We start from the raw sequence: 19122 nt of genomic DNA, 5'->3' as shown, positions 1-19122 counted from the left end.
ACCAAATATCATATTATTTTAATATATTTTTAAAAGCAAATAGAGCTCATATAATAATAAGTATTAAATTATAATTTAATACTTTTATTTGTTTAGTTTTTCTCAGTTTTAGTTTTTATTTTTAAAGCTTTGAGATGCACAAAGGCAAGAAACATTGGAAGACTTGCATGACTTTTGCATGGCCCTAACTTAATTGGTCTCAGTTATGCGTTTGAGTCTTCAAAAGAAAGTATCAGTTGTCCAAGTAGTGCTCACAAATCAACTTTTGCATTTCAATTGGGGCCTATTTGGTTTAATGGATTTTCAGTCGGTGGATTTGGATTTGAAGAGCCCAAATTACTTGAAGTAAGTGGACTAGTATTTGGGCTAAATTCACTCAGAATTTGACGAGCTAAAATTTTACAAAATAAACTTTTTTCAGGCCGGACAGAAGACACTGTATTTTGAAATTGAAAGGAAGTGTTAGGTGAAGAAAAGTTTGTTGTAATTGGAATGATCACCTTCCCAATTTTGGACATGGAGGGTCAAACCCAACTCCTTACAACAAGTATCTCGAGAGCAACGCAGAACAGACCTCATCTAGCTGGAGGGTCAAACCCAATTTTTATTTTTCTAAAAGAAAAAGATGAACTCAAAGTTAACTTTGATTGCAGCAACACTAGCTGTAGTGTCCGTAGTGTTGGCTCTGAACCCACTTTATTTGTTGAAGCTTTTTGGTAATGGAGTAGCTCCTATTTCAGGGTCCCATGACCTCCTCCACACTGCACAATTAATCCAGGTACCCGGAGCCCTTGGCCCAGAGAGCCTTGCCTTCGACCCCAACGGCGGTGGGCCCTACACCGGCGTCGCCGACGGCCGTATTCTCAAGTGGGATCAAAACGACCGTCGTTGGACTGACTTTGCTGTCACCTCTTCTCAGAGGTAACCAACCTTCTTATTTATGTCTGTTTTGTGCTTGCAAGCATTTTATTGAAGCATTGAATATTGTTTGCTTCATTCAATAATTCTACATGTTGCTGGTGTCTGTGCTTTGCAAGTATTGAATTATATCAGCTGCTTATACTTTTTGTTTTTTGGTTTTTTTATGTGACCATCAATTCAATAGACTGACCACTTCAAAATTTGATTTCGGTTCATGCATTTCTGGCCAAAATGTACTAATTTGTGATCATTTAGCAACCTGACCAAATGGATTGTAAGGGGTCTTTGAAATTTAGATTTTACCCAGTTCACGTTATCTTGCACTTGCACTAGAATTACTACCGTCGACTTCGAATGATCAAATTAGGCTCTATTGTGCACCTTGTGGCAAGAAGCACACTTGTGGAGTTCATCAGTGTAACTAACATGGATGGGACCAAATTGCAGAAAAGCTCTCTTCACAATTCTTGCAGCAACTTTTTCGTTTTCTTTTCTTCTGATGAATCTCATACAAACAGATTGTCTCTAGCTTAAGAGGATTTTGGTTGGTTTTCGACTAAGCACCCATAAATCAAAACCCAATTAAGCAGAGCTCAAGCTGACGAAAAATGTGTGAACATGCTTGAAGTGGACTGGAACCTTATATGGCTAGAGGATCCTTATTCCTTGGTCTGTAAAATGTTGTAATAAGTTTAACTTTTCAAGATTCTGTTCTTAGTAAGGAGTGGGATTGACTGAAAACACACACAAAACACTTTGTGCTTTAGTTTTATTAGGAAATGACATACATTTGATTGTGGTTGTCTATATTTTAGATACAACTTATATAATTAGGATGTTCACTCCCAGAAGAATCTAGGAATTTGATTTTCAGACAATCTAACCTTATTCCGTAATTTAACTTTCTGTGCCAAGTTTCAATAATGTCATTCAATGCTTTCAATTATTTTGTAATTATTACTTTGAACTATTGAAATGTATGCAAGAGCTGATGTATGTTCTTTCTAGTATGTACTTTTGGCTTTCGATTAATAACTAGCTGACAACTGCTGTTAGTAACCGCTGTTTTGGTCAAAAGCTGCAGTATGGCTAACTAGAAATAGAGCCTATCAATGAACATTGAAACCTTTGGACTCAGTAGATGTGGTTCAACCCTGTACCTTGCACTCACTTTCACAGTATATAAATGAAATAATGACATAAATAGTTTTTTCTGCATGAAGAGAGATTTAATCCCATGTAATTATTTTGCAACTTGTTCTAGGAACTGAGAATTTATACCCATTGTCGTGTTAACCAGAAGCATGTCATGCAGTGGAGAGCAGCACAACCTCACAAGTACTTTAGCTAATGAGGTAGACTTCTCTCTGCAGCACTGCTTACTTCACAAGCAGTATTGTAGGGAACGCAATCTAAACGATGTAACACTGGATGTCAGGAACATGTCAAAGTTGGTGCTTGACCACATAGTTTTTTAATAAAGAAAGTTTGCTCCTAGAAAAGCATTTCAATTCATGTAGCATCACCTCAAAAATTGATCATGCAGTTAGCCCCTGAATCACTTAATACCCAGTTTAGCGCTAAGCCATACATGAACATGGAGTCTTTAACATCAAAGAGTCAATGAAATATTTTCCATGTTTTACTTTGTGATGCACAAAGTTTGATAACATTTCTAAACAGTTTATTTCATGTTAAACTTTTTGTCAATTTATTTACAGCAAGGAGTTACCAACATAGTCACATGGAGTTAAGCTGAAAGGGGGATAGTTTGCTTTGTTCATTGGGATTATGCTCCATACCCTGTTAAATTAAATTTAAGCTTACATATATTACTGATATCATCTGTTTCATAGCAATGCTTTCTATTAAGCTTTAATTAATTGAAATTATTCTTTCCAGGAAGGAGTGTATTCGCCCTTTTGCACCAGAACTGGAGCATGTTTGTGGAAGGCCTTTAGGACTAAAGTTTGATACAGAAACTGGAGATCTCTATATTGCTGATGCATATCTTGGCCTTCAAGTAGTAGGCCCTGCTGGAGGTTTGGCATCTCAAGTGGTCAGAGAAGTTGAAGGTCAGCCACTTCGCTTCACCAATGATATGGACATTGATGAGCATAAGGATGTGATTTACTTCACAGATTCAAGCACAGTATTCCACAGAAGGTAATTTAAGCACAAATACTTACTTTATCTCCTTAGGCTTTAGGGTTGCATCTGAAAGTGATTTGAAGTAGAATTTCCCTTTCACCAGCCACTTCAGTTTTTGTTAGACAATGTGGATGGAATGATAGGACATGCCAAAAGTATGTAGCCTTCAACAGTTTAATCTGCAAATTAAAATTTCAAATTTCATAAAAGTAGTGTGTTCGAGAGACATTTCTTGGGATAATTTGGCATTTAAGCTCTTTCAATTTCAAACTTCAGATAACTTGTAGTCTGCTTCACTTCAATGGTCACACATTTTGCCTCCAGATCATCTGGACAAGATGTATCAAGATTCAAAATATGAAAAAACCTGTGTAAAATATTTGATGTGTTGACTGTAGAAAGCATCCAGTAGAAATATCTATGCAAAAGTTATATTTCGGTGTTATGGTCTCTTTTTTGTATTCTATAAGCATCAGTGTCCAATTGATTCTTCGAAAATTTGGATGTCAAATCAACAGTGCCAGATTGAGTTGAAAGGGAGTGCTAGCTCTTTTCTTGTTTTGTTGTTCTCTTTCGCCATCATTTCCTTTATTTCCATAATCTAAGATTGTCTGCATTTGGATTTTATTACTCCATCGCCGTACTTAGGAATTCTTTGCTAAAATTACTTTAAAGTTTAGAATTTCATGCTTCTGTGGGCTTGCAGGCAATTCATGTCATCAATCTTGAATGGAGACCGAACTGGCAGATTACTCAAATACAATAAATCAAACAAAGAAGTAACAGTTTTACTACGAGGTCTTGCCTTTGCCAACGGTGTTGCATTGAGCAAAGACCACTCTTTTGTGCTAGTGGCTGAAACAACTACTTGCAGGATCTTGAGGCTTTGGCTTCATGGTCCAAATGCTGGAAATACTGATACTTTTGCAGAGCTTCCAGGATTCCCAGACAACATAAGAAGGAACTCGAAAGGGGAGTTTTGGGTTGCACTGCATGCAAAGAGGGGATTTTTCGCGAAGTGGTTTGTCTCTAACAGATTGGTTGGCAAGTCACTGCTAAAGCTTCCCCTTGATTTTAAACAACTGCATTCGCTACTAGTCGGAGGGAAGGCCCATGCAACTGCTATCAAGTTAAGCGAGAGCGGTGAAATTTTGGAAGTTTTGGAAGATTGTGAGGGAAAGAATATGAGATTCATTAGTGAAGTGGAAGAGAAGGATGGCAAGCTGTGGATTGGGTCAGTTTTAATGCCATTTCTAGGCATTTATGAACTGTAGGAATTAGGAAACAAGTACTTGAGTAATTGTAATGGTACATGATCTTTGATTTGTGAATTTCTGCTTGAATTTCTTTTCAGCGCACATGATTGTGGATCTTTGAGTTTATTTTTTGGAATCCCTATAAATTAAATCAAAATATTCTATAACGTTTTTCTACCTCAAGATTGATGACAAGTTGCTGTTGATCTAGTGGTACGTCTCTTCCTAATGTTGGAAATGTTCCAAGTTCGAATCTCCCATTCTTGATTAATAAAAAAGAAAAATCAAGATTGACAAACAATAAAAAACCATTCAATAAGATGCATTTTTATTACATCAGTAAATTAATAGTTCATCTCAAAATTGTTATCCTATACTGTGGGATCTCATCAAAATTTAGATGACCATCTAGAAGTATTATACTATGCCATTAAGTGCATTTCACGGTTCACCTATGTTGACTCTCATTATTTCAGAATCATATGATATCTTGTAGTATTCTTACTATTAATAGGTAAAAGATGGACTTAAAGAGATAATTAGAAGAAAAAAGAAAACACGTGTGAAAAGATTAAGAAGTTATGCATAGTCTTTTTGATACAATCACTATTAGGGAGGGGGAAATTAAACCTACGACCTCGAGTGCATGATAGATGCTCTTAATCACTTAAACTATAAGCCCTTGTGTCTTTATACATGAATTATCTTCTTTTTTTTCTTTTTCTATAAATACGTTAAGATATTATCATCGTAGCTGTTCCTTGTGTCATTTTTTAGTCGTATTCGAAATTGTCACTCTTAAACATTTAAATGATTTTTATTTTATTTTAGAGGGGGGGTTGGGGGCGCGGCGCATTACTATGTTGGAGGCATATTCAACCAGGTTACTAGAACAAAGGATTATTTAATCCGAAGGCATTCTGAAACATAATATGTGGGAGTTGTTATAAAACTGGAGGGAAAATGTAGAGAGAAATAAGGGGAAGGGAAAAATGAGAATTTGTTCTCTGAACTTGTTCCTTTCATATTAGTATGACCTTTTATTTATAGGCTTACAATGATATAAATACGTTTACAACTCATAAATTACAAGCCCATAACTATAGAAATGAGTGCATAAGGTACAAGCTATTCATATGGTGGGTGTTATGGATGTTATGGTGGTCATCCACATTCCTTATGTTTATAACACTCCCCCTTGAATGGCCACCATACAATGATATAGTTGCCTCATTAAAAACCTTGCTTGGAAAACCCAGTGGAACAAAACCGAAGCAAAGAGAAAAAGAGTACAACTTTCTTCTAAATCATTGATATGGTGTTGGAAGCGCTTATGCTACCTTGTTAAAACCTTGCTAGGAACCGGTGGAACAAAAATCTAGTCGAAGAAAAAGAGTACAACGCACATATATCCTATATGTAGTAGAACTGGGATGCTCCCCCCAATTCATATCCCCCATGATCTTCAATAAAATCTGGAATATTGACTTCGAAAAGAAAAAGAAATAAAAAAACTTTGGTAAAGAGTTTTGCTCCACCACCTTTGATGAACCCTTCTTTAATTCTAGTTATATAAACAACCTTGTCTTCATATACATGATCATTTATCACACTATTTGACGTGCTTTTCACTTTTCAAATGATTGAACTATATAGGAGCATCAACAACTTATCTAATAGTTAGAATATGTTACAACAATATTGTTGAGGCCCAAAAAAATTCAACGTTAGGCCCAAATATATTTCTAGCCCAGTACAACACTTAACCAGGGAAGAAGCCTGACTGGAATACGTAAGAGTTTGTCATGTATGCTTGCACAAGTTATGGTCCACGTGCCACGCCAACCAAATACGAAACCTGCCACGGAGAAAGGTTGTAACAAGCCCGTAAAATGTATTGGCACTATGAATCGGCACTTATCATCTCGTCGAGTGCCATTTGGCTCAGCCATAGCGCATTACAATACGGCAAAGCGGAAAACCTTTATCTTGGCACCAAACCACGTTACAAGCTTAAGGGGGCCCAAGCCACTCCAATGCCTGGGGCTTACTGAGCGGGTTGTGGTATGGATGGTTACGAGTGTTCACGAGGCCTATTGATGGTCCAAGGAGTGGAAGTTTTGGGCTTCTTGGGAGCACCAAAACTCAAGCTCATTTCTTGAGCCCAAACATATGGGTAAGCATGAGAGGGAAAAAAAAAAAAAAGTGGCCCATCACTTTAGGAAATGGCCCAACATCTTGAAAATATCCCAAGAAAACCTCTAGCACATTACTAGAGCCAAATCCAAGACAAGCCATTGTTAAAACCAAAGGAAACCCACATGTGCGGGTTGCTGGAAGTAAAACACTCTTCAAACCAACACCCTTAGGTATTTCTTTCCTCTATCAGCTCATGCCAGAAAATAAGAAGGGAAATGAGGAGAGAGCGTTGCCAGGGATGGAAGGTGCTGCAGAGGCCAACTGCAGGAAGACTCTGGAGCTCTAAAAAATCTTATCCTAGTGTGTTTGGATTAAGGAAATTTCACAAAAAAAGAAGGTTGAATAGGAAGAAGTGAAGGGAAAATAGAGAAGAATACTTTGCAAAATTGGAGAAAACCAGCTAGGGTTTCCTGGAAAAAAGGAGCTTCCAGCGCCTATAAAAGGGGGCATCTCCTACCCAGCAGAATAACACAGCCATACCGAGCAAGCATTCTCACTCACTGTTGGAACCTTCAATTTCAAGCCATGTTCTCCCATCTTCTTCTTTTCTCTTCTAGCAAACCACCCAAAGCACGACCAAGCAATCGTCCTGCTGGAAAATCTTCTCAAGCCACCCATCCCTTCATCCTCATCTCTCCCTCCCTTCCCTCATCAAACCTTCCCAAATCTCCCTCTCCCCTTGCTTTGCATCTCTGTTTCTCATCAGAAATCCAAGCTTTCTCTCTCTAATGCTAAACTCATGAAGGTTCAACTCCCATGCCACAAGCTACTTAGGCCAAGCCATAACATTGATCTGTAAGCAGTTGTCTCTCTCGTTGGTGAAAGAAACCAAAGTGCTTCCTAAGGCTCCACGAACTTTTCGATGCACTTTTGGGGCTTGATTCTTGAACTCAAGCATATGAGCAACTTCACCCATTTGTTCTTTACAGCAGCTCAAACCCATTTGCAACTACTGGAACCAAAAAGTCCCTACAAATATCAAATTTGAACTCAAAATACTCTCACTCTTAGTGTTAACTCTTAATTAATAATACCATGGTACTTTATATCCTTCAAGAAGTCCCTTCATGGGATTTATCTCAAATATTTCATGAGCATTGAAAATTTCCATGTACCATGCAATCTTATTAAATATGCATTTAACACATGCTATAAGTTTAGAATTAAAATAACAATTGCACTTATAGAAATGTGGATGCATCTACGATGGTATAGGAGACTAAAACCATGTCTCTACTAGGAAACCTTATGTCATATTAGTGATCTTATTTCACTTCACAAACACAAATCCGTAACCTTCAAACTTAACATTTGTAATTCGGTGTTTGAGTTATAGGTTCAATATCCAACACGTCATATTTAGTGATAATGCTATTTCCATTTTGGCCAATCACTTAACTTGTCGACATTCATGAAATGTGATTTAAAATAATCATAGCCCTTGATGATTGTAATAGCTACTAATAAACCAAATGTCTCATCAATTCGTGATCGCCCAATTCTCTTGTGCATGTGTGTGCATAATTTATAAGCATCTCATTGATTTGGGGTACCAATGCCTCTTCAGGGGCTTCTGTTGTCACTCATGGGACAAAAATCTCTATTAAGATGAATTATTTAGAATATATGGATCATAACCTCCTATAGAGAGTTATTTTCGATAGGGCTTGAATTTTTCAAATAATCTCCACTTTTAGGAGTGAAGTCTTTAGAACATATAGATACGTCATGCTTTAAGCATGCAACATATTAATTATTGATAGTTACTTATAGTTATGTAACTTATATATGCGTTATCTTGATAAGATAAAAGCAGATGTATTCAAGGCTAATTCACGACGTTCTTTAGGAACTGTCATATCCCCCTGACAGCGGGAAAGTTGTCTTATCAAATGAACAATCCTTAAAACATGCGGTAAAGTGCACCAAAACCAACTTAGATTTTCAATTTGCATTGATAATTCATCCCGTACATTATGTTTGTGCAATAGGCACATAAACATCCAAAAATGCATAAATGTAGTTGAATGCCAAAAACAAAATGTACGGGAGGATTGTTGTTCGTTGGAAACATGTCTCAATCGAACCAGTAATGTAATATATAAAATGGTATGGGCTTCAACGACTTTAGTGGTTGTGTAATACAACCACAAAAGAAAGTATTATGTTTCTCCAATAGATGCCTTTGGTTGTCAATATTTTGGGGGTAATATTACGATTGTAAAACGAAATAAATAAACTAATAATCAAAACATAAATATAATAAAATACAAAAAAAAATTGAATTGGTATTAACGAGAAATAAAATAATTAAAGACTATGAAAATCTAAGATATGCCTATTTTAACGTGTATTCAATTTATAGATAGAACTGCAACTTCATAATTGGATTTCCAACCAATTCAATGTGCCTCAAAGTATGTTATTTTGCCATGTGATTCTAAAATTTGAGTTCTTGATAATTCATCTCATGGATATAGAACTTTAGGTTCTATGAAGTTCAAATGTCAAATAGGCACAAAGAACCAATAAACATCAGGTTCATATTAATATTAAAATCTATGAAAAACTATGAACTTCATATTCATAATAACATGTATTCGAAGCATCATGTTCAAATGCGTAAATCCAATTAAATTAATGTGTGCTTTGAATTTCATATTCAAATTAATGTATAAGCACTCGAAACTTCTGATTCAAGGCTGACACAATTAAAACTTCGGTTCTAAAATTGATACATTTAAATTCATATAAGCCCAAAACTTTTGGTTCGGATTCGTGAGATATGTAAATCTTATGGAATTCCGAATATGATGAATACGAAATCAAGGAGTTTCATGTCCTTATTTACTTTTGGAAAATTGAGGTACTCAGACACTCAGCTATTGAGAATCAAAGAATTGTAGGTTCTGATTCGATCAAGGAACTTCAAGTCCTGATCTATTTAAATGATGAGGATCGAGGGACTTCAGGCCTTGATCTTTTGTATAATACAAACATAAGATATAGTAAATAATTAAAATCAAAGCTCATGAAATCTCATGGGTGAGTGCAAAAACTTTGAACCATGTCATGACTCTAGCTCAAGCAAAAAGTAAAAGAACAAATTAAACAAAGAAATAAATAATACCAAGAACTCTTGTGCTGATAACATAGGGTATACTAGTGATTTACCCCCTGGACTTGCACATAACTTTCGATTTGGCCCATGTCCTTTTTTTTTTTAGAAAATTAAGGATATAAACTTTTTTTTTCCGGCCAATTTCCCCTATACCGTCTAAATCATCAACATTTTATCTAATTTGCCATTAAATATAAGGGCGAATTGGTCAATTTGTACATTAAAAATAACTAAATACTGAAAAATAAAATAACATTAAATATAAACAGTCCTGATCTCTTGGACCCCTGTAGTCCAAGAGATTTATGGTCACTCACCGTTGGATGTAAATTCAACGGTTCACTCATTTATGACTTGAATCGGGTAATAATCATTTATGTCATATTGCATTTATATATATCATTTTGAACCATTGGATTAATATCCAACGGTGGGTGACCACAATCTCTTGGACTCCTGTGGTCCAAGAGATCGGGACTATAAATATAAAATACAAAAAAATAAAAGAATTTTAATAAAAATCAAACCACCACTCCCACAGCCTTCTCTCTCTCTCTCTCTCTCTCTCTCTTCCTTTCCTCCTCCCCCAAATTCCATCCAATTCCACTAGCCACTTCCCTAATTCTAACTCACGAAGCCATGAACACCTACCTTTAATTTCAAAAACTCAACATGATTGTTTTGTTTTCACCGATTGAAGCAATATACATTTGTTATTTTAAATACCCATTTGACTTGGCCATTGATAGGCTAAGAGAAAAACGTTTTGATCATGTTTATGGGTTCTATATGAGCTTTCCTTTACTCCCATTAACCATTCAGAGAGAGAGAGAGAGAGAGAGAGAGAGAGAGAGAGAGAGAGAGAGAGAGAGAGAGAGAGGAGAGAGAGGAGTTGAGAGAGTAGAGGATAGGGAGGTGGGTATGAGTGGGAGAGGAAAGGGTTGCATCCTTTGGAGGAGGAGGAGGTGATAATATTGAGTGAAAATACACTTGGGGTTGAGAGAGAGAGAGAGAGAGAGAGAGAGAGAGAGAGAGGGGCTGAGCTGGAATCCCTGGGAATGGGCTAGAGTCACTGGGGGAGAAGCATCGAGAAGAGGATGGGAAGGATAAAAAAACTTAGGGGTGGGCACTCAAACCGGCGAACCGGAAGTCCGAGCCAAACCGCACCGAACCAAATCGGGAAAAAATTGAGTTGACCAAAAAGTCAACAACCAGTCAAAAACCGAACCAGACCAGTTTTGGATCCAGTTCCATGTCTTCAAAAATCGGACCGAGCCGAACCGAACCAGTCAAATTAAAAAAAAATATAATTTTAATATATATTTATATTTAATGCTATATTTTTAATTTCACAAAAAAAAACAAAACTAATATTTATCCAAGTTCAATTTCAAAATATCTCTCTTTTCTAACTTTAATATTTATTTTTATATGAAATTGAATAATTTGTTAATTTTTAAGTAAAAAAATAATATTTCAATTGAGAATTGTATTAAAAAATAATTTTTCTAATCCGGTTCAAAACTGAACTTGAACCGATTCAACCCAAACCGAACAGTTTTTGAATTTTTTTTATTAAAATCGAACCGAACCAAACCAGATGAATAGTATCGGATTGGTTCTAATTTGAGACAAAAACCGGTCCAACCCAAATCGTGCTCACCCCTAAAAAAACTAGAGGGGAAGGAGAGGGGGCGCTAGGTCTGTGGGTTGGGTAGGGTTTTTTTCTTGGTGCCCTATTTTTTTAACAACAAAAAAATATACTTTTAATGATTTATCAGAAAATTGGATGAAATGTTGAGGATTAGACGGCGAGGGGAAAATTGACGGAAAAAAAAAAAAGTTCGTATCCTTAATTTTCTTTTAAAAAAAAGATAATGGGTAAATCAAAAGTTAGGTACAAATTTATGGGGTAAATCACTAGTATACCCTTTATAAAACTAGAAGAAAAATGTAGAGAGAAATAAAGGAAAGGGAAAAACGAGAATTTGTTCTCTAAACTTGTTCCCTTCGTATTGGTAAGACCTCTTATTTATAGACTTGCATCAATAAATATATTTACAACTCATAAATTACAAGCCCACAGCAATAAAAATTAGTACATAAGTTACAAGCTATTCGTATAGTAGGTGTTATGAATGTTATGTGGTCATCCACATTCCTTATTTTTATAAAGAGAGTCCAGTTTTATATAGTGGGTTGATGTGTTTGTATTAGTTCTTGCTCTTGACATTATGTGAGAATAAATACCCTACAAAAAGATACAATTAAAGCTATAATTTGATCAATACATATACACTTTCCAAATAAGAAGTCAAAACACACTGGCTTGAGAAGAGTCGTTGAGGCTGAGACATCAAATTCAAAATTACCTGCGCTTATAGATCCAATCCACCCACAAAATGAAAAAGAAAACGATTTGGCACTCCAATCCGCCCCACAAGCTAGTTCTCAGTAATTTCAGCTTCAAAATTGTCAAATAGTCCATGAAAACTTAAACCAAAGCTTAAAAGCAATAGATAGGAATTAGTTCTAATTTATGTTAAATACGGTCATGTAACATAAACAACTACAGTAGTATCAGTATTTCAATTCACTTGCAAAGTTGGAATGACTTCTGTTATGTAGACGCCTACACCTTTTGAAGGTTCTTTGTTTTTTCCTGTGGTCTATGGGGCTTGGGGACTTTGGCAGAATCAACCTTCGGGCATTTTCAAGCATTTCCCTCTTTACAAATAACACGGACGCTTCAAAAGAGTCTCAAATCTTCAGCATATCAACATAAATACCTCCTTGACAAAATTTCAAACGTTTTGTTTCTAGACAGGCCAGCAACTCATGAAATCGTAACATGCATTTCATCGCCAACTTCCACAAATATTTCATCCACCCTTTACAAAGAGAAGCAACTAATCAAACCTTTAAAACATGATTTTGCATCCTGGTATTTCATTTTTGTGGGACTTAAGAAACAATAATTTATGGTACACAACTGCACAAATGTTATCAAAATAGAAATAGAACGTCTGAAATGACCTTAGAAAGTAACCAAGATCATTCTAACCTGTCGGAATCTATGTTCACCTCTGCAAGCCATGTTGTTAGATAAACCTGCAAAATCAAATTGGTTTAGAGGTACTGAAATCCATAGCAAATATTAGGACTAATTGATATTGTCATCTCTCCAGGCAGTATATGCAGCTGCATTTAAAGTAAACATACCTTCCCCATCTATATGATATTTCCCATCTTAATCATTTTAGTTACTCTCCAAAATGCTTAGGTACTGCTAAGTTTTACTGATGATGTAAGGGATGTTTTGCATTTCAGAATGTGAGGCCTAGTGCCGATTAGAACCTCCCAGAGGAACTGAATATCATCCTAACTTTTATTGTTCGACTATAATGGGCAATTTTCTATTTCACTTAGGTAAACAACTATTTGAAAGCGAATAAGAAAACATGTTGAATCTGCATCAGTCTCAATTCTTAAGATCCATACTGGAAATTCTTTTCATCCGAGAAAACTGATTCTATATTGTATATCCTGACTAGAAAATTCCATATGTATTGGGTAAATACGAAAATAGAGGAGAACCCATTTGAGCACAAACATATTTTACCAATAGCTTAAATCAATGGCAACCATACCTGCAAAACATCATGATCTGGCTGCGGGTTAAATCGCGCAGCTGGCATTTCAGATTTCTGATCATCCAATCTTGGATAGACTGGCTTACAAGTTTCCTCAGAGTATAAGTTACATATACTCAAATCACTAAATTCTCCCGGATAAAGCTCATCTGACCAATGCAAACTGTTTAAAGGTGGAACTTTGCAACTAATGGATAGCAACTCCACCACTAGCAAACGCTGCACAAACAAAACAGCACAAACAAGTAATAAAGCGACCCCAAAAAAAAAAAAAAAAATGTAACTAAGAACATGCTGAAATTACCATAGAAGCAAATAAGAAGCAACTTACCTTCAAATTTAACTCCAATATAAACATCTGGACAAGCTCCTCTGCCACTTCTTCTGAGATTGTTCAAGAATCACAGTTCACAATCATGTGGAACTTATATGACAGTAGCTTTATACATATACAGATTTTTTACTTTGATGCAAAATACCACAATCACTCTTTTGCTAAATCTTTTACTAACCGTAAAGTACCAAGGGACAAATGTTGCTAGCAAGGCAAAGTTTGGATAGAGACCCCTCATATACTATATTCCCTTTACTTGTCCTAACCCGTATTGTCTTTTGTCACTTGAGATTATTCCCTAACCTCTCAAATTAGTTATTAACAAAATGGCGAGAAACTCATCACAAAATTTGAACCTCTATACCATGCACGTGTTCATGTAACTAAGCAAGGTAAATTGGAATTTGAAAATTTTCAAGCCACAAAAAACCTTCCACATTGTGACAAGATAAACATAATCTTACGTAATGACAGAGCATAATTTTGTATTTTCCTTACATTATATCATCTAATGCTATTGTCATAAATCAAGAGTTAGTTCTTGATTTTCTGCAACCACATGCTGATTGTGTATATTATTCCTAAAAAGTAACAAAGATAAGTAATTTGGTAGGTGCATATCGGACCTAGGGAAAGCAATTTTGAATCAAATGTGTTTCCATGACCCAATTAATAATAACTACAAATTAATTTAAAGAACAGAACCCAAAATTAAACTGGGTTTATTCCAGTTGAGATTGTATGAATAAGAACAAAATATACAGGCATGATAAATCAATATCATATAGAAAGACGCAGTATAGATGATCTTTAATTTAACTAACCGAAGCAAGAGATCGTCCAAAATGTAAAGACTGGAATTCCACCACCATCCCCAGGATCATTCTTATCTTCGGAATAGCCAGAAAAATGTACAAGTGGGCTACTGCTCGCGCATTTGAGAAAGCATTTCATGGATCTACTAATGTTAACCATGTGAATTACAACTGAGACCTGGAGATAAAACAATGCTACGTCATAAAGATCCTTGCTTATTATTTAATATGCAACTCTATGTCATAAAGATGATAATCACCAGAGAAGTCAAACCAAACTTATTATTCAGTAACTTTTAGGTCCAAAGTGCTTATCTGAATCATTTTGACATGATCCTGAAAGAACATTTGATGTACCAATGTGTTATTCTAAAATTAATAGCCTCAATGTTTGAGTCAAAACAAGCACTATGTGCTGTCTACTTTTAGATTAGATAATACAACTCACTGATTATATGAACAATAAGAAGTCATATTGTCAAGTAGTAGCTAGATTCTAGTTTGTTATAGTCTGAGGTTGTGAACAAGTCCAACACCAGAACCAGACTTACTGTATTCTTTGAAAATGTGGACACATGATGTAAGTCCCACTCTAAAATAAGAACAGAATATTTTCCTCCTGCCAGGAGTTAAGCACTTGACAATTTGAAGACATAATAAACTAAGATGAAAAATGTTTCTAGTTCCTCATCCAATCTAATTTTTCCCAAAAAAGAAAAAGAAAATAAAGATGTGTAAATTCTAATAAAACAAGAAAAGAAAATAAGATGGTAAAAGAAGAAGATGAGTACCATGTGTTTATATGATGATAAAAGTTTGCCTCGATGAAGCACCTGAAACAAAATTAAGTAAAGTAGCAGAAGTTGTACACTAATCACGATACAAGAGTTGTAAAAGCAGTCAAGTAAGTAAAAGCTTGCTTGTTACTGTTACCTGCTGCTTAAACAATTTCAGAGAAGCTTTCTTTTTTATATTAGGAATATCCCTCAAGGCGCCCAACTCCATGGAAGGCATGTATCTGAAAGAATCAGTAAATATGAAGCTTTTATGCAAAATTATGGATTTTTAAGCATGAAATTGAATTCCAACCATGCGCCAGAACAGCACATGGTCTCCATGATAAAAAAGGTATGCATAAGTAGACTGGAGAGTAGTACTTTTGAGAAAGATATGCGTTTACAAGAGCGGTGGCATGTGATCGTGCAGTAGAAGAAGAAGATGCCCATTGCTGTCTGTAAGAAGCTAATTTGGACCATTGATTTCTCAGGTTTCTCTGTGCAGTGGGTCTCCATAGCCTTGCCAGCGGTGTCGCTAGTACTGATGACGGTGAGGAGGGGCTTTGGGTTGGGTTTTGGGGACATGGGGTTGCTGATTTTGGAGAAAGCGGAGGAGAAGAAGAAAAAGAAGGGGTTTCTGGGCATGAAGTTTCTACTGTTGGGGGTTCAATTAGGTCCACCGTTGCCATTGAGTTACAGTGAGTTGGGTTGGGAGGTGGGTGAAGAATAGAAGAAGAAGCTGTAGTGTGAAGTGACCTCCTACACACGTGAGTCGTCGTGGCACGTGCCAAATATTGGCCTTATCTGCAAAAGTACCAATTGATAAATAACAAATAGTTTCAGATACTACAACAAAACACTATAGAAATTCCAATCGACAGATTCGCGAGCTACCTCTCTGTCAGTCCAGAAGAACATGATACCCTGCATATAGTCCAACGAAGGTGCTTATTATTTTTAGAAAGCGATTTAGTGGCGTATCCCGTATCGGATACTCGTTTGGATACGATGCTCTTCGGATATGTTCCGACATGAATTAGATACGTATTGAAGTCAACGGATACGTGTATCCCACATTCTGGACACGAGTATTTGACTTTTCGGATACGTTTATCTCAAGTGACGACGTTGTTTGCTAAAACAGGATTTGTAGTATATGTTTTTTACAGAGATCTGTTTATGGGTTTGGGTCTTAAGCAATAGTATTAAAATGGCCTTTGGATAATTTTATGTTTGGGTGAAAAAAGCTATACAGGCTAAACAAATATAAAGAATCATAAAAGAAAGCCCAAAATGCTACACTATATTTATCATTTATAATTTTTTTTAAATTATATATATTTTTAATAACTGTATCGTAATTTTTGAAGATTTATCATATTTTCTCATTTCATATGATATCGTATTGCCTATCCGTATCAATGCTTAAATTAGCAATAAAATAAAAAAAAATTACCAGACAAACTAATAGTATGAGGTTCTTGTGCTTAGCTTTACTTTTTATAATATAATGGTTGCAGTAAATAATGGACAACAAGTCCTTCAAAGTCAACAAGTCCATTTTTGAGCATCAACTGGTTTTTACTCCCAACACTGAACCACAAAGACTCAATCTTCATGGCTCCATGATGAAAAAGCAGAGCAATTTGGCAATGAGTAATACCTGTTCAAAGCTTAAACATTGAGTTCCACAAGAGTAAAATAGCAAAATCAACAAAGTGAAGCAGAGCACTGCAAAACCCAGAAGAAATTTATCAGCTTTCAAATTAGATTTTCACTCAAATATCCAAGACAAACCAATGAAAACATATCAAATAAACAACCAAGAACAGAAAAAAAAAATTGTGGTTGTTTGAGTGTTGGGGCCTATTGCTCACGCGAAGGGGTAGAGAGAGAGACCGAGAGAGCAAGAAAGAGAGAGAGAGGAAGCGGAGGTCGTCGTCGCCGCAGTGGATGGTGGTTGCTGGTTGACGGGAGCGCAGCAGCTGTAGAGGAAGATGAGCGAAGTGAAACAGGGCAAACTTTATTTTGACGGGTTGGGATTTCGTTATTTCAATTATTGTTTTTTTTCTGGGCCATATCACATTTTCTTTGGGCTTGGCTTTCATGTTATGTGACAACTGCTGCACACATTCCTCACAAAAATATAAAATTCATTTCGGTGCCAAGTTTTTTTTTTTTTTTTTTTTTTTTCTGTCTGATTTCAGTGCCAAGGTTTTCCCCAAATTAATGTGCAACGACTTCAAGTATTTTATGAGCCAAACACACCGCCAAAGTTTTTTGGATAATGCTTCTCTACTTGCTTATAAGTATTGGTGGATCTAGGAATTTTGCTTGAAGGGGTCAACGTCTTACAAGTGCAGCTCATTGCCCCCATGTTTGTGTTGGCGGAGCTATGTTTAGATTGACAGAAAATGGGAATGAAGATGCCATTTTATTTCTAAGTTTGAAGAGAGAGGTTTAGATCGAGAGAAATGAAAAGGAAGAAAATTAGTGGAGCTAGGGTTTTTCTCCCATTGTTTTCTTTTATAGACGTCCATTATGACCCTCGAACTTCACATTGTGGTATTGTGGCTTTCTGTCTCCATGATTTCCACTTCGTGTTTTCTGGCTTTCCACCTTGAGCTACACACCCATGGCTTTCTTTGTCTTTTAAAATTTCTGGAGACTTAGGCCTGGATTTGTGTGCTTGCTTGTTTAATGAAAATGAACATACTTTTAATTACTTGAAAAATAAATGAACATATTTTTGAGTTACAGACTTAGACCAGCCCGTTTGACCCAAAAAAAAAAAAACTTGGACCAACCCGTGGTCTGTGGATTTGGCCTACCTTTCTTTATTATTTTTTTAGTTTTTTGTTGCTACAATTACATGCCCCTGACTTTGGGCTTAGAATTGCATCAGTATCTTGCCTACCATTTTTATTTTTTAAGTTTTTGTTTAGTCTAGTACATGCCCATCACTTTGTGCTTAGTCTAGGACTTGGTTCGAGAGAGCTGCTGCTTTCCACCACCACCACCAAATGAGACACTCTTCTTCTTCTTCTTCTTCCTTCTCATCCCTCCTTTCCATCTCCCAGCCTCGAAAGCCCAGCACCTATAGTCCCACCCAGCTGCACACAGGTTGCCCCTTTGAGGCATTTCGTCGAACACTTTGCGAGGTTCAACTTTGGCTTCTCTAATGGAGGATTTCAGAGGTTGCAGGAGTCAATTGACCACCCACTACTACAAAAAGTGAAAAAGACGACCAGAAAACAACGACGGTCTAAGTGAAAACCGTCGTGGTTTTTAAAAAGACGACGGTTCTAAAAACACCGTCGTGTTATACCACCTTAGACAACTAAAAATGGAGATTCAAATGGCTGTTCAAAAACAACGACGTACCTAATTAAACAACCGACGCCTATTTGAAACAGATTTCAGCAGTGTAAAATCAAAGCCAACAAAGGACGGCAGAAGTTATGAATCGACCGACGTAGAAAGTAAAGACGACGATTTCAATAAAAGCCGCCGCTTTTACTCATAAAATAACACGACGAGGTTTTCGTATAAGACGCCGTATAATTACAAACAAATCCACGGCTTTAAAATACAAAATATCGCCATATTAAATTAATTTACAACGACGGAAAATATAAATATATCGACGTCATTATCGTATAGTTCTACGACGTTATCTTTAAATCGTACTATAAAATTTAACATCGTATTTTAAAATTTAACATCGTATTTATTCATTTTATACGTCGTACCTTTGATTTTAACCGTCGTCTTAATAAGAATTTTTGTTAACAATTTTTTTCTTTGATTTTCTTATCCTACGTCGGTAGATCTAATTAATGACAAGAATTGAAATAACCACGACGGTTTATATAGAAAACCTCCGACATAATCAG

At 36.1% G+C, this 19122-nt stretch overlaps 2 protein-coding genes across 3 annotated transcripts; one reads left to right on the top strand and one right to left on the bottom strand.

The window, feature by feature from the left end:
* The first annotated feature begins 472 nt into the window (after positions 1-472).
* Positions 473-4454, top strand: LOC117636043 (protein STRICTOSIDINE SYNTHASE-LIKE 10). The gene is made up of 3 exons (XM_034370471.1): positions 473-921; positions 2824-3087; positions 3779-4454. Exons 1-3 carry the CDS (start codon positions 626-628, stop codon positions 4344-4346), a joined length of 1128 nt encoding a protein of 375 aa, XP_034226362.1. The 5' UTR covers positions 473-625; the 3' UTR covers positions 4347-4454.
* A 7543-nt stretch (positions 4455-11997) lies between these two features.
* On the bottom strand, positions 11998-16146 carry LOC117635824. Of its 2 annotated transcripts, XM_034370192.1 has the most exons (9): positions 16121-16146; positions 15608-16030; positions 15384-15468; positions 15242-15283; positions 14460-14628; positions 13633-13685; positions 13299-13520; positions 12713-12759; positions 11998-12539 (listed from the first exon to the last, which is right to left on the bottom strand). In XM_034370192.1, exons 2-9 carry the CDS (start codon positions 15913-15915, stop codon positions 12485-12487), a joined length of 981 nt encoding a protein of 326 aa, XP_034226083.1. In that variant the 5' UTR covers positions 15916-16030; positions 16121-16146; the 3' UTR covers positions 11998-12484. The 2 variants fall into 2 exon arrangements, with proteins under 2 accessions (XP_034226083.1, XP_034226084.1); XM_034370193.1 differs by lacking the exon at positions 15242-15283.
* Positions 16147-19122: the final 2976 nt, after the last annotated feature.

Source organism: Prunus dulcis, chromosome 7 (assembly GCF_902201215.1).
Source record: "Prunus dulcis chromosome 7, ALMONDv2, whole genome shotgun sequence".
Lineage (NCBI taxonomy): Eukaryota > Viridiplantae > Streptophyta > Magnoliopsida > Rosales > Rosaceae > Prunus > Prunus dulcis.
Note: the sequence above shows the minus strand (reverse complement) of the source record. Positions and strands in the feature narration are given on the sequence as shown.

What these genes read in the sequence shown, in the direction of transcription:
- LOC117636043 (XM_034370471.1), top strand. Translation starts at nt 626, where the DNA reads ATGAACTCAAAGTTAACTTTGATTGCAGCAACACTAGCTGTAGTGTCC. An exon ending in GCTGTCACCTCTTCTCAGAG is followed by an intron (nt 922 to 2,823) that starts GTAACCAACCTT and finishes TATTCTTTCCAG; the next exon opens with GAAGGAGTGTATTCGCCCTT. An exon ending in AGCACAGTATTCCACAGAAG is followed by an intron (nt 3,088 to 3,778) that starts GTAATTTAAGCA and finishes GTGGGCTTGCAG; the next exon opens with GCAATTCATGTCATCAATCT.
- LOC117635824 (XM_034370192.1), bottom strand. Translation starts at nt 15,915, where the DNA reads ATGGCAACGGTGGACCTAATTGAACCCCCAACAGTAGAAACTTCATGC. An exon ending in TATCATCATATAAACACATG is followed by an intron (nt 14,629 to 15,241) that starts GTACTCATCTTC and finishes TTTTATCTCCAG; the next exon opens with GTCTCAGTTGTAATTCACAT. An exon ending in CAGATCATGATGTTTTGCAG is followed by an intron (nt 12,760 to 13,298) that starts GTATGGTTGCCA and finishes TTGATTTTGCAG; the next exon opens with GTTTATCTAACAACATGGCT.